At 55.1% G+C, this 17585-nt stretch overlaps 1 protein-coding gene across 2 annotated transcripts in view; it reads right to left on the bottom strand.

The window, feature by feature from the left end:
- The window catches only part of EEIG1 (estrogen-induced osteoclastogenesis regulator 1), a 37244-nt gene that overhangs the window by 8783 nt on the left and 10876 nt on the right, over positions 1-17585 (bottom strand). Inside the window, exons 2-5 of one of the 2 annotated variants that reach the window (XM_082843438.1) lie at positions 14892-15059; positions 3963-4083; positions 3740-3769; positions 986-1102 (exon numbers count right to left, since the gene is read on the bottom strand). In XM_082843438.1, coding sequence (XP_082699564.1) covers positions 986-1102; positions 3740-3769; positions 3963-4083; positions 14892-15059 — 436 coding nt within the window. The remainder of the gene's footprint in view (positions 1-985; positions 1103-3739; positions 3770-3962; positions 4084-14891; positions 15060-17585) is intronic. The other variant, XM_082843437.1, reaches the window with a different exon arrangement.

The following is a 17585-nucleotide window of genomic DNA, read 5'->3' as shown; positions in this document are numbered from 1 at the left end:
AGGGACTGCTCAAGGCCCTGCAGACAGGATGTGGGGGAATGGCCTTGAACTGGAGGCCACCTGCCCCTGGGGCCTTGATCTGGCCTGAGGATGCACTGGGCCACTGGGGCAAGGCTGAAAGGGCTTGGCTCTCACAACAACTAGCCTGGACCTTTTCAGGTGCCTCTGGTTTCTTTGGCAAAAGGCCCAGGACGCCCCAGAGCCCTTGCCTGCCACCTCTTGCCCGGCTCTGCCAGGCATAACACGCTCCCGCTGGGCCGCTCGCAGAGGTGTGGTTACAACAAGACTGTTTTCTCAGCCAGGTGGAAGGGTGTGGGGACGAGGAAGAGAGGCATGCTGGCAGTGGATGCCCAGATATCTCTGTCCCAAGAGGCCAAAGAGGCAGCTGCCTGGGGGGAGGGTGATGCCCCGGCTGGAAGCCTTCCCGTGGCTGGGCCCTCTGAGCAGCTGCCCGGCTCTGCCAGGTCTGGGGATGGCAGTCCATCTGCTCACTGATGCTCTGGGAGCTCAGGCTGCCTCATAACGTGTGGGCAGTGGTTAGGAGCTGGACCTTAGGCTCAAGTGGCAGCTCTGCTTGTGACCCAGGCGGATGATCTAACCTCTGCGCCTCAGCCCCCTGCGGTGCAAATCTGGGGCCAATAATAGACACCACACCCCACGGGGCTGTTGTCAGAAACCACGAGATAACGGGTGGTAAGCACTCAGCCACGCTGAGCTCACCGAAAGTGCTCACCAAGGCGTTAAAGAGACTATTGGGTCCACCCCTGACCCTGATTATGGATGGGGAAACTGAGGCCAGTGCCTGAGTCAGGCTTTCGATGGTGCTTTCCTGACCCCAGCGCCCACGTCTTTCCCAGTGTCTCTCGCTGCCTGTCTGGGGTGAGAACCTGTATTCTTAACAACCGTTCAGGGGACTCTGACAAGGAGCACGTTTGCCCCCGCCCCTTGGTGGGAGGGGGTGGATGGGGCAGCAGAGCCCTGGTACCTTGAGGATGGAGTTGTCCTGTCGGGTGTTCTTCGTGTCGTATCCCTCCAGCAGGCAGCAGCGCACTGTGGAGCCCGAGCCTGCAAACTCTGCCAGGTTCAAGTCAGCAAAGCCCAGCTGTGGGGACAGAGGAGAGGGTGGGAGGCTGAGGGGAGTGCGGGCGCGTGGCTGGCAGCCCAAGGGTTAGCTTGGCAAGGTGGGATGGGGAGGGGAGGCAGAGCCCTCGGGCCCGCCCCACGGCCCAGAATGACTGTTGCATAACCGGCACCCAAGGACAGAGGCCCGGGCTGGCGGCTCCAACGTGGCAAAGCCAGGAGCTCACATCCCTGAGCTGCACAAAGCACCCTTTGTGCCGTGTCCCAGCGTGCACCAGGGCAGCGCCCGAGATGAAAGGACATTGTTGTCTGTGACACAGACGCATTGTTCCCTGGGAAACAAGGCCGTGCTGTGGGAGCCACCAGGCCAGCAGACAGGAGGGGAGGGAAGGCCCGTGGGAACTTGGCGTTGGGCTGCAAGCGTGGAGGGCACTGCAGGGTGAGCAGGAGACCCTGGCGGGAGCTGGAGTGAGGGGCTGGTGGGAACTCCCAGCTGCTCCTGCGATGCAGAAGGGAGCAAGGGATGCGGAGGGAAGCGAGAAAGTGTGAGAACATGGTGTATGAGCTGAGAAGGTCTCCTGGGTGGAAGCCAAGTCTGCCAGACCTGGAGGTTGAGGTTGGGGGGATGCTGGGCTTGGCGACCTGGAAGACGAACCAAGCCAATCAGGGACATTTATTGAGCAGCTGCTGCATGCAAGTCTCTACTGCAGAGCTTAGGGCACATGCTTCAGACAAGGAAACTAAGGTTCAGAGCGGGGAAGTGACTTGCTCAGGGGCTCACACACCTTAACCGGCAGAGCCAGAGCTGACATTAGGCCTGATCAGCGTCAAGTCTCACCACCTTTCTGGGCCTCAGCTTCCTCCTCTGATTAAGGGGAGCTGAGCCTGTGGTGGAGATTTGATTAAAGAACGGAAGGGAAGGGCCTGGCAGGTCTGACGTGTGACATAGCAGGTGTGTGGGGGGAGGGGGAGGAGGTGGGAGTTCCGGCTGTTGGCTGGCAGTTTCTCTCCTGGCGGTCCTTCACCCACATGCATCAACAGGAGGAGAAATCTCCACTCCGAAAGCATCTTCCACAGCCCGGTTCTAGCCACCCTGCCCTCTGCTTTTGGAGAGGGCATCAGCGCCCCGGCCAAGGCGGAGTACAAGGCCTGGTCCACTGAGCTTCCTGGGCTCTGGTCGGTGGGAAGGAACACGCCCTGCGCAGCACCTCCCTTGGGCTCTCCACGCAGAGTGAGGTGAGGCAGAGGCATGTCCCCTCTGGACTGACTGAGCCCATCCCCTGCTGCCGGGCGCCTCCCCAGGGCCGCAGAGGGTGGGCGAGAGTCCCCACGAGAAGGGGGCTTAGGGCAGAGCAGGCTGACTCAACGCCAGAGGTAACCCTTCCAGAGCCGTCTTCCCCCACCTTCCCCAGTGGAAAAGGTTTTAATGCGTAGGCCTGAACTGTCTGTGGGCACAGGGAAAGCCCGGCAACCACACAGATGTGCAACAGCGGGGCCTGGCCGAGCCCTCTTCACCCAGCCAAACGATGGGCCCCGCCGCTGTTAGACAGCAAAAGGAAATTTGTGATGACAGAAAAACATGCCCATGATGTATTGGTAAGTAAAAAACCAAGTTGCAGAATCTGTTTAGAACAAGTCCCTCTTGTGAATTTAAATATCATATCACCTGCATGTGTGCAAGTACACACATAGGGTGAGCCTTGTATGATCCTCTAAACCATATGCACACGTTTTATTCAAGGCTCTGGACATATAGTTCATGCTTTTTTTTTTTTTTCTTAAAAGGTCTGGAGGGCTTCCCTGGTGGCGCAGTGGTTGAGAGTCCGCCTGCCGATGCAGAGGACACGGGTTCGTGCCCCGGTCCGGGAAGATCCCACAGGCCGCGGAGCAGCTGGGCCCGTGAGCCATGGCCGCTGGACCTGCGCGTCCGGAGCCTGTGCTCCGCAACGGGAGAGGCCACAACAGTGAGAGGCCCGCGTACCGCAAAAAAAAAAAAAAAAAAAAAGGTCTGGAAAGACCCTAACAAATCAAAATGGTGGCGTCTGAGGAGGAGGCCTAGAGAGAAACAGGGTGGAAACCACCCTTTCACTCTGAAAACCTCTGTCCCATTTGTGCTGCAACAAACATCCACTGCCTTTATGTTAAGTGAAAAGACTATCAATAAAGATATTTCAAAAAAATAGGGACTTCCCTGGTGGTGTAGAGGTTAAGAATCCGCCTGCCAATGAAGGGGACATGGGTTCGAGCCCCGGTCCAGGAAGATCCCACATGCCGAGGAGCAACTAAGCCTGTGCACCACAACTACTGAGCCTGCCCTCTAGAGCCCATGAGCCACAGCTCCTGAGCCCGCGCGCCTACAGCCCGTGCTCCGCAACAAGAGAAGCCACCGCAACGAGAAGCCTGCGCACCGCAACGAAGAGTAGCCCCCGCTCACCGCAACTAAAGAATGCCTGCGTGCAGCAACGAAGACCCAACACAGCCAAAAATAAATTTAAAAAAAAAAAGATATTTCAAAAAAATAATACATCTCATGGAGGGCACGGCGTCTTCTGTTTGGGGCAAGAGACGCGGCTGGAGGTTAGTCTAGGAGCTTCTCTCATGCCTGTCCCATCCACCCATCCTGTCCCACCCCGCCGCCCCCTCACATGGCACCGCTTACCTTGGAGTAAGCCTTCCCACCTTTCAGCTCCTGCATGGGAAACAGACAAAGGCAGCAGGATGACTAGGGGATCCCAGGGACCTCATGGGTCTCCCCAGTCCACCCCATCCCCCAATCTGACTCCCAGGGAAGGGGGACAAGAAAAGGGGTTGACTGACTCACTCAGGGCATGGGCCTAAAGCCAGCAGCCCAGTGGCCCTACCAGCGCCCCCTGGCCTCTCACCTTGCGCACCGACACACGGAAGATGCAGGGGTCCAGCAGGCCGGTGGCCGGGTTGGCACTCATCTTACACACGAAGGTGAACCTCTTCCGCCACCGCACACAGTTCTCTTGCACCTCCTCCCTGCAGGTCAGAGGGACAGTGAGTGCAAGGGTGCAGGGTCCACTTTTAGGGACGTGAGGGCCTTGCTACCTTTGGGACGGGGAGGGAAACTCTCACTTTTCACTTTGTATCACAAAGTGACTGTATTTTCATAACAAGAATCTGCTTGTGTACGTGTTATAAAAAAAACAACAAAAACATAAAAATAAAAAATGAAAAAACACAAGGCGAGGGTGAGATCAGGCTGGGGGCAGCTATCTATTTCCAGCACTGCCTGTCCCACCCCCAACCTTGCTCTGGGGTCTCGGGTAGCTCCTTCGGCTGCCATTACCTCCCTCCAGCTGGACTGCCACTGGCCATCTCAAGTGAGCCTCACAACGGTGCTCCCAGGATGGACTCCCGGCCCTTTTTACAGATGAAGAAACTGAGGCTAAACTGCCCAGTCCTGCCCAGCCAGGAAACAGCTGGCCCTCAGCCCAGTGCCGCCTGGCTCCAGAGCCCCCTTCTTCACCAGCAATAATAACAATGATAATAATAACAACAACAACAGCTAACGCTCATACGGTACTTCTGTGCGCCAGGCACCACCCAAAGCACTTCACAAAACCAGCTGCCACAGGAGCCTTCTCCAAGTGCTGGCGATCCAAGGTCACGCACCGTCTGGGGCAGCTGCTACCCGTAGTCCAAGTCCACGTTCAAAGAAACCGGGAGCTCTAGGGCTAAGACCCCGGCCCGAGGCCCACCACTGGCAGAGCAGAACAGGGACTTGAACCCAGGCAGCCTGGCTCTGGTGCCACGTGCTCAGCCCTCCCCGCTGGGTCAGGGCAGGGTCGGGGAGGGGGTGCTGGCTTTCCAGCCCCTGGAGCGCCTCCTGGACCTGAGGAGCACGACCAAGCCCACCAATTCAGCATCCCCCCCCGACTGGGGAGGCGCCCTGTGCCCTGGCGGTGAGTGGGAGCCAGTGCGAGCAGTCCACCGAGCCTCTCTAGCTGCCTCAGGGGCCGGCGGGCCCCAGGGGTGGCAGCGGCACATGGTGGAAATGAGCCCCCCTGCCACGGCAGGACGTGCTCAGGAAGGGAGGGGCAGGCGTACGAGACATGATCTCCAGCCTCATCCCACCTAACAGGAACGGCGAGTGGACAGCTGAGGAAGTGACCGCTCCACACCCTGGAGACCGGAGGGGCTCGGGTTAATGGCCAGACGGGGGCCGGTGGGCGGAGGGTCAGCACAGGTTGAGCATCTCCTGAACACGGGCTGGCCTGCTTCTCACGGCAACCCTGGAAGGAGACTCTGTGCCACCCCTTTTACAGCTGAGGGCACTGAGGCTCCCGGAGACCACCCAAGGTCACACCCCCAGTGATGGACGAAGCAGGATCTGAACTCAGGACGGTCCAACTGCAGAGTCAGAGCGCTCAGCCATCACCGTGGTTCACGGGTCAGGGGCTCGGAAAGCCTGGCAGACAGAACCCCCTGGGGTTGTGGAGCCAGCAGCGCCCTGATCTGCACCCGAGGCGTCTACCCATGTCTCTGAGTCCCAAGTATGTGCCAGGTGCTGGATGCTGTGGTGGACTTGATTCACAGACTGACATCTGACAGTCACCCCACTGATGACTCAGTGTCACCAGGACAGGGTGGGGGAAGGGGTGAGTCAGGGAAGGTGACTGGCTGCAGGGAGGTGGCATTCAGGCTCAGACCTGAATGAAGAGGGGGGAGTAGCAAGCAGGGGAGACGGTTCCTGGCAGAGGGGATCGCATGAGTGAGGAACAAACATACTCTTGGTTTCTCGGCCGATGAAAGCGCCGGAGCCAAGCCTCTACGAGGAGCTCCCTCCTAGCCCCACAAGTCTTTGAGGATGGGACCAAGGCTTCCCCACATCCTGCCAGGGCTGTGACAAGAAGCAACAGGACTCCGTCGGGCAGACCTGGGCTCGCAGCCTCACACTCACTGTGCAACTTGGGCTGGGGCCAATCACCAAAATGCTCTGACCTTGTTAGGAAGGTGAGCTCCAGCAACCCCCGCAGACTGGGGACAAACAAAAAAGGTCAGGGCTAGAGATGAGGGGGAGGAAGAGAGAGCTCCCAACCCGCCAGTGGACATGGGCAGGGACCCTCAGGAAGCAGGTGCCAAAGGAGGAGTGGGAACGCTGGGCTGGAGCATCATCTGACCCAGCCTCATTCATTCATTCAAATAATTGAGCACCAGTCGTGTGCCAGTCCCTGTTCTATGCACTGGGGCCACAGCAATGACTAGCTTACATTTTGCTGGGAGTGGGAAGGAAGAACGAAAACTACCTCTTTTGGCAGATGACTTAATCTTGTATGTAGAAAATCCTAAGGAATCCAGTAAAAAAACTATTAGACTACATGAGTTCAGCCAGGTTGCAATATACAAAAATCAGTTATTTCTATATACAGTACTAGTGAACATCCACAATGAAATGAAGAAAACAATTTCATTTACAATAGTATCAAAAAGAATAAATTTAACAGAAGAAGTACAAAACGTATACTCTGGAAAACTACAAACTACATTGCTGAAAGAAATTCAAGAAGATCTACGTAAATGGAAAGACATCCCACAGTCGTGGACTGAAATATTTAATATTGTTAAGATGATAATACTCCTGGGCTTCCCCGGTGGCGCAGTGGTTAAGAATCCGCCTGCCAATGCAGGGGACACGGGTTCGAGCCCCGGTCCGGGAAGATCCCACATGCCGCGGAGCAACTAAGCCCGTGCGTCCCAACTACCGAACCTGCGCTCTAGAGCCCGCGAGCCACAGCTACTGAGCCTGCGTGCTACAACTACTGAAGCCTGCGCGCCTGGAGCCCGTGCTCCGCAACAAGAGGAGCCACCGCAATGAGAAGCCCATGCACAGCAACGAAGAACAGCCCCTGCTTGCTGCAACTAGAGAAAGTCTGCATGCAGCAACGAAGATCCAACACAGCCACAAGAAAAAAAAAAAAAAAAAGATGATAATACACCCAAATTGATCTAAAAATTCAATATGATCCCTATCAAAATCTCGGCTGGCTTCTCTGCAGAAAATTGACAAGTTGATCCTAAATCTTAGAAGTTCAAAGGACCAGAATAATCAAAACAATCTAGAGAAAGTAGAATATAATAAGGGATTCACATGTCTTGAATGCAGAACTTCTACAAAGCTACAATAATCAAGAAAGAGTGGTTCTGGCATAAGGATAGACACATAGATCAATAGAATAGAATTGAGAGTCCAGAAGTAAACCTTCACATTTATGGTCAGTTAATTTTCAACAAGGGTGCCAATGGGGGAAGGAACAGCCTTTTTAACAAACGTTGCTGGGACAACTAGATATTCACGTGCAAAAGAATAAAGCAGGACTCATTTCTCATACCGTATACAATAAGTAATTCATAAGTTTAAGAGCTGAAACTATTAAATTCTTAGAAGAAAACATAGGGGTAACTCTTCATGATCTGGTATTAGGCAACAGTTTCTTAGATATGACACCAAAAGTACAAGCAACAAAAGAAAAATATAGATATTTTGAACTTCATAAAAAATTTTAAATTTTGTGATTCAAAGAACACCATCAAAATAGTGAAGACGGGCTTCCCTGGTGGCGCAGTGGTTGAGAGTCCACCTGCCGACGCAGGCGACATGGGTTTGCGCCCCGGTCTGAGAAGATCCCACATGCCGCGGAGCGGCTGGGCCCGTGAGCCATGGCCGCTGAGCCTGCGCGTCTGGAGCCTGTGCTCCGCAACGGGAGAGGCCACAACAGTGAGAGGCCCGCGTACCACAAAATAAATAAATAGATAAATAAATAAATAAATAGTGAAGACAACCCACAGAATGAAAGAAAATATTTGCAAATCATATATATAAGACTTGTAGCTAGAATATATAGAGCACTTACAACTCAATAATAAAGACAAACAACCCAATTTAAAAATTGGTAAATGATCTGAACAGACATTTCTCCAAAAAAGATATATAAATGGCCAATAAGCACATGAGAAGATGCTCAACATCATTAACTATCAGGGAAACACAAATCAAAACTGTATAACAAGTTACCACTTCACACCCACTAAAATGGCTATAATCAAGACAGATAATAAGTGTTGATGAGGATGGGGAGAAATTGGAACCCTCGCGCACTGCCGGTAGGAACGTAAACTGGTGCAGCTGCTTTGGAAAACAGTCTGGCAGTTCCTCAAAAGGTTAACCATAGAGTTACCATATGACTCAGCAATTCTACTCCTAGGTATATACCCAACAGAAATGAAGCATATGCCCACACAAAAACTTGTACACAAATGTATGCAGCAGCATTATTCATAATAGCCAAAAAGTGAAAGCAACCCAGATGTCCACCAACTGGTGAATGGATAAATAAAATGTGGTATATCCATACAATGGAATATTATTCAGCAATCAAAAGAAACTGAGCACCCAAACATGCTACAATGTGAATTAACCTTGAAAACATTATGCTAAGTGAAAGAAGCCAGTCACAAAGAACTATACATTGTATGATTCCATTTCTATGAAATGCCCAGAATAGGCAAACCCATAAGAGACAGAAAGACTGATGATTGCCAGGGGATGGGGGAGCTGGGAAAAAATGGGAACGACTGCTAATGGGTATGGAGTTTCTTTTTGGGGTGATGAAAATGTTCTAATATTGACTGTGGTGATGGTCACACAACTCTGTGACTATACTAAAAACTACCAAACTGTACACTTTTTTTTTTAAATTTATTTTATTTATTTTTGTTGGGTCTTTGCTGCTGCACACAGGCTTTCTCTAGTTGCGGCAAGTGGGGACTACTCTTCGTTGCGGTGCACGGGCTTCTCATTGCAGTGGCTTCTCTTGTTGCGGAGCACGGGCTCTAGGCGCGCGGGCTTCAGTAGTTGTGGCGTGCAGGCTCAGTAGTTGTGGCTCGTGGGCTCTAGAGCGCAGGTTCAGTAGTTGTGGCGTACGGGCTTAGTTGCTCTGCGGCATGTGGGATCTTTCCGGACCAGGGCTTGAACTCATGTCCCCTGCATTGGCAGGCGGATTCTTAACTACTGTGCCACCACGGAAGCCCCCAAATTGTACACTTTAAATGGGTGAATTGTGTGGTCTGTGAATTACGTCTTAATAAAGCTGTTACCAAAACGAAAACATGGTAGTTCAAATAAAGAGAGAAAAATGGAGAAAACAGAACAAGGAAGGTGGGTAGGGAGTACTGGATAGAGATGAGAAGGTGGGGGCTGCTACTTTGGGCAGGTGGTTAGGGAAAGCCCTTTGGCAGTGACGTCTGAGCAAGGTCTGGAGTGAAGTGAGGATGTGGGCTGAGCAAAGACTGGGGGAAGAGCTGTCCTGATGCATGAACAGCAAGTGCAAAGGCCCTGAGGTAGAAACAAGCTTGGCAAGTGGAGAAGCAGCATGGGGGCCAGCAGCGGAATGGGACTGGGGAGGGGAGCAGAGGGGACGAGGTTGTCGAGGGAACAGGGGTAGGTCATGCTGGACCATGGTGAGAACTTTGAATCTTCCTCTGACAGTGCGTCTGTCTCGCCATTATGGATTCCGGTTTTAGGCAGAGGCTGAAAGCAGCCCTGAGGAGGTGAATGGAAGGGTGAAACGAGCAGAATGCTTCCCAAGCAGCCGAAGGACCAAGCCTGAAAGCAGGGAAAGCTAGGGGCCGGCCAGGGCTCCCATGAGGACCCTCAGATCTCCGCCCACCCCCTCCACTTGCTCGAGCCAGCCAGGAGTTGGAAGCAGCTGCTGGAGCCTGAGGAGGAAGCTCACAGTGCTGGGCGTGTTGAAACACCCAGAAGAATTAGGATTAGTGTCTGGGAACAAAAGCCGATATCGAATTGTGGGCTCTCCCCCTTCCCCTTTGTGAGTCTGCCATGGGAACACCCGGCCAGGAAGCCTGCTTGACCGTGGTTCCTGCAGGCCTGGCCAGAGAAAGCCATGCGGAGCCCTCCCAGGCTCAGGTAACAGGCTGTTTCCTCTCCCGCTGTGGGAAGGTGGGCAAGGGCAGGGCTCACGGGATCAGCCCTGGGCCTCCCTCATGTTTCCACAGGGCTCTAAACACACGCTCTTAAATGCCACCACTCCCATGGGAAGAAGCTCAGAGCCTCGCCCTGGCCCACCCAGGAGGTCACAGCAAGGATAAAAACAAACACCCCAGCAGTGGCCATTCCCTGTGGGCCTACTGTGTGCTGCCTGGAACTCCTGAATGCTGCAAGTTGGGTGTTATCATGGCCCACTTTACAGATGAGGAAAATGAGGCTCAGAAAGGCTGAGAAACTCACTCACAGCTACAGGGTGGTGAGGAGAAGAGGCCGGTCTTGACTCCAGGCCCATCTGTGTCCAGAGCCAGAGATGGCACAGCCAGGACTCAGCCCTGCAGCCGCCTCCAGAGCCCTCTGAAGAGAGGGAGCTGGGCACCCTCAGTCAGGTGGGATGGGGTCTCAGGCACAGGGCAGGGATAATGGGGGCAGATGAAAGATGAGCTCAGGCTCAGGGGTCGGGGTGAGGGGGCATTCATTAAAAAAAAAAGACAGAAATTAAGATGCCAAGCAGGGGACCACGAGCCCCAGGTGGGAGCTTGCCAGGCCAGGTTTGAGGGAATCTCAGGGGATTGATTCATTCAAAAACCTTTTACTAAACACTTATTAGGTGCCAGGTACTACTGAAGGCCCTAGGGACATAAATAGTGAACAAAACAGAAATTCCTGCCTTCAAGGGGCTTATAGTCTGGCAGCAGGAAGGAGACAGACAAAATAAAGCAAAAACACAAGATGGTGGTAAGTGCTATGGAGGAAAAAGGAACAGGGAAGGAGGCAGGCAGTGCCTGGGTTGGGGGTGCCTGAGGGAAAGACGGCCAGGGAAGGTGTTAATGGGAAGGTGACATCTGAGCAAAGAGCCGAAGGGGGTGAGAGAGTGACCCACACAGACGCCTGGGGGAAGAGCAGTCCAGGCATGAGGAACAGTCAGTGCAAAGGCCCTGAGGTGGGAATATGCCTGACATGTTTAAGAAGGCACAAGGAGAGGCTTAGGAGGGGCTTCCCTGGTGGCGCAGTCATTAAGAATCCGCCTGCCAACGCAGGGTTCGAGCCCTGGTCCGGGAAGATCCCACATGCCGCGGGGCAACTAAGCCCGTGCACCACGACTACTGAGCCTACAGTCTAGAGCTCACGAGCCACAACTACTGAGCCCGCGCGCCACAACTACCAAAGTCTGTGCGCCTAGAGCCTGTGCTCCGCAACAAGAGAAGCCACTGCAATGAAAAGCCCGCACACCACAACAAAGAATAGCCCCTGCTCACCGCAACTAGAGAAAGCCCGCGCGCAGCAACGAAGATCCAAAGGGGCCAAAAATATATATAAATAAATAAATTTATTAAAAAAAGAAGGCACGAGGAGGCTAGAGGCCAAAAAGCCACCCCAGGAACAGCAAAGGCCCACTGCAGCGCTGCCAAGAGCCCTGAAGGGTGACCGGGATCCTGAGAGCTGAGCACCGCTTGGCACCAGCCGTGACCTCGACGGACTGTGGCCCCGGGGGCAGGGACAGGGCCTGTGTGGGACACGTGGATCTCTGCGTACATTCCCCAACTCCCCAGGTGCAGTGAGCCAGAAAGAGGAAGAGCGTGAAAAAATTACAACGAATGAGCATCTCTGACGAAAAATCATAAAGAAGATGCTCATTAAGAACACACAGGACTGTGCATCCGCCCCCCACCCCAACCCCCGCTTGCCCTGCTAATGTGGCTCAGGGTGTGCCGAGAACTGAAATGTAAAGATGATGGCACCAAGCCCAAAGAGGACACCGTCCAGAGCCCTGGACTCGGGGCTCCCAAGCCGAGCGGCTTGCTCCACCTGCAAAGGGGCAGGAGCAGACAATGGCTGAAGGAAGGAGGGAGCTCGGAGCGGGTCTGGCTAAGGTAGGGTGAAGAACCGTTCGCAGGGCCACTGTCTTTGTGTCTGTCCAAGAACTGTTTCTGTAATTGAACGTGAAACTGAAAAATGAGAAAAGGGTGTGAGGTTAGAAGAGCTGGTCAAAAGCAAAGGGGTTTGAATGCCCATCTGCCTGATTCAAGGCCTGGGCCCACACTCACCCTCCCGGCAGGACCGGGCACCCCTTGGTAAGAGATGAAGATGGCCTCCCTAGCCTGGGGTTTCAGGGCTTGAGTCCCCAGCTCCATGCTGCCAGGGATAGGTAATTACAGAGACTGGGTTTTCAGGGGAGTTTCGTTTTTAGCTTTAAGATACACAATTAGATGTCCAAATCCCAGAGAGGCAGGGCGAGCCCTCTCCACCCACCACAGCCCGCTGGCAGAATTCGGCTCTTTCTGGGTTGTCCTGAAATAGAGCAGAGCATCCTACCAGGCTGGTGTCTCCCTCGGAGCTCCCCTGGCCCCAGATCCCGACCAGGGCCTCTGTGATGCATCCACAAAGCCTCACTGTGGACGCCGGCTCGGTGCCAGGCCCACGTGGGTGTGGGGACACAACGGGAGCAGACCTCCTCAGGAGCCCCCGGCTGAGTGGGGAGACAGACTCACACAAAAAGCAACTGACAACAGCCGCCAGCCTCCAAGGAAGTGGAAGGGGCTGCGAGGAAGCGGAACAGACTGGGGGCCTGACTTGGTCGGGGCATTGACGCCATAGCTGGGACCTCTAGGCTGCGGTTGGCTGGGTGAAGACGCGGGGAGATGGCCCGAGTGGTGGGAAGACCCAGAAGGAAGGAGGTGGCTCTCAGGAAGAGGCAAGAGAAGGCCGGGGGAAGGGGGGTAATCAGGCAGGTGAGGGTAGGGCTGCATGAGTGACCCAGAGGCCCACCACCGGGAGCCTGGACTTCATCTGTGAAAGGGTGACACTGCCCACCGCGTGGGGCTGTCGCATGACCCTGCGGTGCCGTGTCCAGCTCCTTTCTCCACTGCTCACCCAGAGAGGCAATGTAAAGAATTCTACCGGCACGATGGGTGTGTAGAAGCCACATCTTTCTAGCACCGCCCTACCATGTGTCAGTGACTCAGAAAGGCAGCTGGCCACCGTCGGGGCCCCACACAGATGGCACCTATCTGCCACCACTGCCTCCCCACAACTCAAGACAGAGCTGCACAGTGCGGGACCCTCGTTCTAGAACACTCGCTCCTGCCTCCCAGGTTCATCTTCAATTAATCAACAGTAAAACCCAGTCCTGTTCATTGAGCTTGTTCTACAGGACATGTGTTTTATAGACAAGAGCAACTACCACAATCCTAGGAGGTATGTGCCATTATCATTCCCATTTTACAGATGAAGAAACTGAGGTCCAGAGAAGGGCAGAACAAGCCCAGGCAAGGTTGGACAGAACAATAGGGCTGGATGCTGACCCAAAGCCACACCTTCACCTCTTCCCCATGTTGGTTCCCTTCAGAAGCAGGAAGGTAAGTGGACACCTGGGAGGAGGGAATGCTTCTTCTCAGGGCCCCAACAACTCAAGATGCCTCAAAGGCTGTGAAGAGCAGCAGACCAGGTTGAAGTGAGCCACCATCCTCGGCCTCTCAGATGGGGAAGTTTGGGACTCCCAGCAAAAGGCCACCCCAGAGTCCGGGTTCCATGGTTCCCCGAGGGTGGCTCACTGCTACATCCCTATCACCTGGCCCAGACCAGCCTCACTGCCCAGGAAATGCAGCAAGATCTCAGAGCTTTAGCACCCCCCAGTCTCCATCACGCAGGTGATGAGGGGCAATTCCATGGGAGCCACCTCCTGGCCACAGGCTGCCCACGGCCCGCAGGGTCCTCACAGACAGGGACCATCTGGGGCCCCTCCCCGGAGTCGGAGTGAAGGCACAGCCAGCAGTGGTCTCAGAGCAGGAAGTTGAGAGAAGGGAAACTGGGCTATCAGTGGGGAGCCACGGAAGGGCTCCAGCCTGACCCACCCTCAGCCCCTCACCTCCCCAGCAGCCTGGCTGCAAGTACTCATCTGCACACCTGTCTGGTCACCACCGTACACCCAGCACAGAGCTTGCCTGGCAGGGGGCAGCTCAACTGTGGCCACTACCTACGGGTGGGGGTGGTGAGGCCTGGGAGGACAGAGCTTCTCAGACTCAAGTCAACACTGAAAATTCCGTGGCTTGTCACAAATGGAGATTCCCAGGCCCTGCCAGAACTAGACTCTGTTGTGGCAGGGTTTCTCAACCCCGGCACTACTGACATTTTAAGCCATTCTGGACTTTATGGGGGGTGTCCTGTGCATTACGGGATGTTTGGCAGCATCCTGCCAGTAGCACAACTCCAGCTGTGACAACCCAAAATGTCTCCAGATATTGCCAGCTGTCCGGGGGCAAAGTCACCCCTGGTTGAGAACCACTGCTGCAGGCCTTGGACCGGACTTTTTAAACAAGCTCCCAGGTGATTCTGAGGCAGGAGCTGGGCACCTGGCTAAGCGAGGGCATATCCATGAGCACTGAGTAGGACCCCAGGGACTCCCAGCCCCACTGCCCTCCTGTGTTCCTGAAAGGGCTGGTCCCCGGATTCCTCCCCTTCTGCCCCCATGATGAGAGATAACCAGGGCAAGGCTCCATCGCACGAATCCCTCCCCGCTGGGCCGGCAGTCACAACATCCAGCCTGCACCTCCTCAGCCACACCCGCTCCGTGATCTCCCTGACCTTGGTCCTTGGCCGGGTCCCTGGAAGAACGTGCAGTCACAGTGATGCAGTCACAGTGATGCAATCAAAGTTCCCGGATGATGAAACCCAGCCCAGCCTGGGAAAGGCGAGAGTCTAATAAGGAAACAATTTAAATTGACAACATCTGCCTGTGCTTCCCTGAAGAGAAGAGAGTACAGCCGCCTGGGGAGGGGCCCACCCCGGGGACCAGGCAAGGCATCTGTCCAGGGGCTGCAGGGCGGTAGAGCCTCCATTCCAGTGACGTGGCCAACGTGGCCGCCCAGCAGCATCTGGCCCCTGCCAGGAACTCAGGGCTGCACGCAGGGGAAGCAGCTTCTTGCAGTTCTGACACAGCCAGCCCCTCCTCCTGTGACACGACGAGGCAGCAAGAAGTTCCTAGAAGTCGAGCCACTCGGGCTTGGTGGAGGGGCATCAGTGTTAGGAGTGAGGACTCTGGAGTCAGAGGCACCTGCGTTCCACTCCTGCTACTCACCAGCCCGGTAACCTGGAACTGCATCAAATAACCCAAAGTGGGCAGACGCTGGCTTCCCCATTTTACAGACACAGGCACGCTGCCTCCCTGGCTCTGCCTTCGCAGAGGTGCCTGCACCCAGAGGCAGGCTCTGCAGACAGCTCGAGCTTCCCTATCACCCAGGCGAACGTGTGGGCATGCTCTTCTCAACTGAGGCACACAGCCCAAGAGGAGGGCAGGCCATCGAAAGGAATCCGGAGTGAACCGCTGGCTTTGACCAAGTGCTGGTCCAAACCCAGGCACCTGGGCGAAGGTGCCCCATCACCAAATGTGGCCCAGCCTGGCTCCTGTTTCCCGGGTACCCTTCTGTGCGCCAGGTGCTGCTCAAGCACGTACCCTCCACAGACACGGTCAGCACCCACTTCGCAGATGAGCAGATGGACACTCAGGGAGTCCGCAGGTCACTCAAGAGGTGAGGGGTGAACTGCACCTCCAAGTCCTACCTCAGGAGCCCACTGCCCACCCCCGCCCTGCAGGACCGCTGGGAAGATGCTCTAAGATAGAAAAGCTGTTCTCAGGGGACAGCAGCAGCCGTCAGTGTCCCTGCGCCTTGTGGGCTGAACCTTCACGAGTCTCAATACCAGGGAAGAGGCGGCCTTGAGACCAGTCTTGTCCTAAAGGAGGGGTGGTCATGAGGTCAAAGTGTACGGTCAGTGGGGCATGGCACTGGGCCAAACTCGTCAAGACCTGCTGGTGTTGGGGACCAAGCCTGGTCAATCCAGGGTTGAAGGGAGAGTGGGGAAATGTTCCTATAAAAGTCCATAAGGTCAGCTTCCTGCCTCCTGAGCATTTCCTACTTATCGGGCACTGAACTGAGAGCTCTCCCTGCCTGACCTCCTGGAGTCCACACCCCAAGCCTGGGAGGTAGCTACCATCATCCCCACGTTGCAGGCAGGGAAACTGAGATTCAGAGCACAGAAGCCACCGACCCCAGGTCTGGCTGGGAGAGGGCCGTGATCTGATCTGAACCCATAGCTGTCTGACCTCAGAATCTTAAACTGGGCCCAGGCCCTAGAAATTCAAAGCAAGAAGCCACAGCTGGGCTATAGTAGCTACGTTCCCTCCTCCGTTCCAGAACCCACAACTGTAAAACACGGAACTGTGGGGTTGGCTGTGCACAGGGAGTTTCCCTTCCTGAGCCCCTGAGATCCCCAGTGGGACCACTCACTCACAAGGCAAGGGTACAGGAGGCAGATAGGCTGGGGACCAAGGCCAGGATCTGCCACTCACTGGACAGGACCTCTCTGGGCCTCAGTCACTGCCCTGCCCTGTCTCACGGGTTTGCTAAAAGGCCTAATGAGAGAACAGGGCCTGGCACATATCCAGAGGACACTCACACTGAAAGGGGGACATGGCCGCTACCATCGAAAGTAACTCTGAGATAGACGGTCCAGCAGGAAGCCAGGGCCCTGATGCAGGTCCCACTTCCCCACCCCAGGACCATGGATCAGGACATTTCCCCAGACCTTGAACCTGGCTGGGACGTCCTGGGAGGTGGACGGGCAGGTAGCCCAGGCATACTCAGGCTGCTCCTGGCTGACTCACGCCTGGGTGGTGTTTGAATCACCCAAGGAAGGGAAGAAACAGGAGGGAGGTATCCCCATCCCCGGAGCCCAGTTCCTTGAATAGCTGGACTCAAGTGAGTCACAGGGATGTCCCTGTCCTCTGAACCCCTACTCAACCCCATAGCCTTTCCCGAAAGCACCCTCACCACAACGACTGCAGACAAATTACTTCCTCTTCTGGACATGGGTCTTATTAATGGTGAAAATGGAAGGAGGCTTCCATGTCCCAGAGCGCAGGGGTCCTGGAGGCAGGGCCTTTGTTTCACTCACTGCTGCTTCCCATGTCCTAAGGATGGCACCTGGTACATGGGAGGTGCTCAGTAAGCCTCTGATGACTAAATTAGTGATATTCACAGCACTGCTCCCAATAAGGGCCACCCTAGACCTTCTTGCACTGATATTTCCACCTCCAGGAAAGGGGCCTCCAGCTGTGGTCAGGTCACCTTCTCCAGGTCTCTGTAGTCACTGAGGGGTCAGAGGTCATCACCATCTCTGGATCTGCCCCCACGTGTTCCCACTGCTCCACACCGCATTCCCCACGGCTCCCTGGACTTCTGAGGTGACCAAGGAATAATCAGGGACCACTCAGCCAGAGTCACGTCTCCTCACAAAACCAGCACAGACTAAGACCTGCTTTGCTGGCCATCTTCAGCAGCTCTCTGAAATTCCAACCACAAGACAAAGGGCTCGGGGTCAGGTGGAACCAGGAGGCCCTGACTCACCAATCTCCACCTCCTGCCCAGACAGCTGATTCTCCTGCAGACTCATGGACTGACCCTGGGCTAATCGCTGCCCC

This window comes from Leucopleurus acutus (genome assembly GCF_964270905.1).
Source record: "Leucopleurus acutus genome assembly, chromosome: 7".
Taxonomy (NCBI): domain Eukaryota; kingdom Metazoa; phylum Chordata; class Mammalia; order Artiodactyla; family Delphinidae; genus Leucopleurus; species Leucopleurus acutus.
This window is presented reverse-complemented; position numbering and strand designations above follow the sequence as displayed.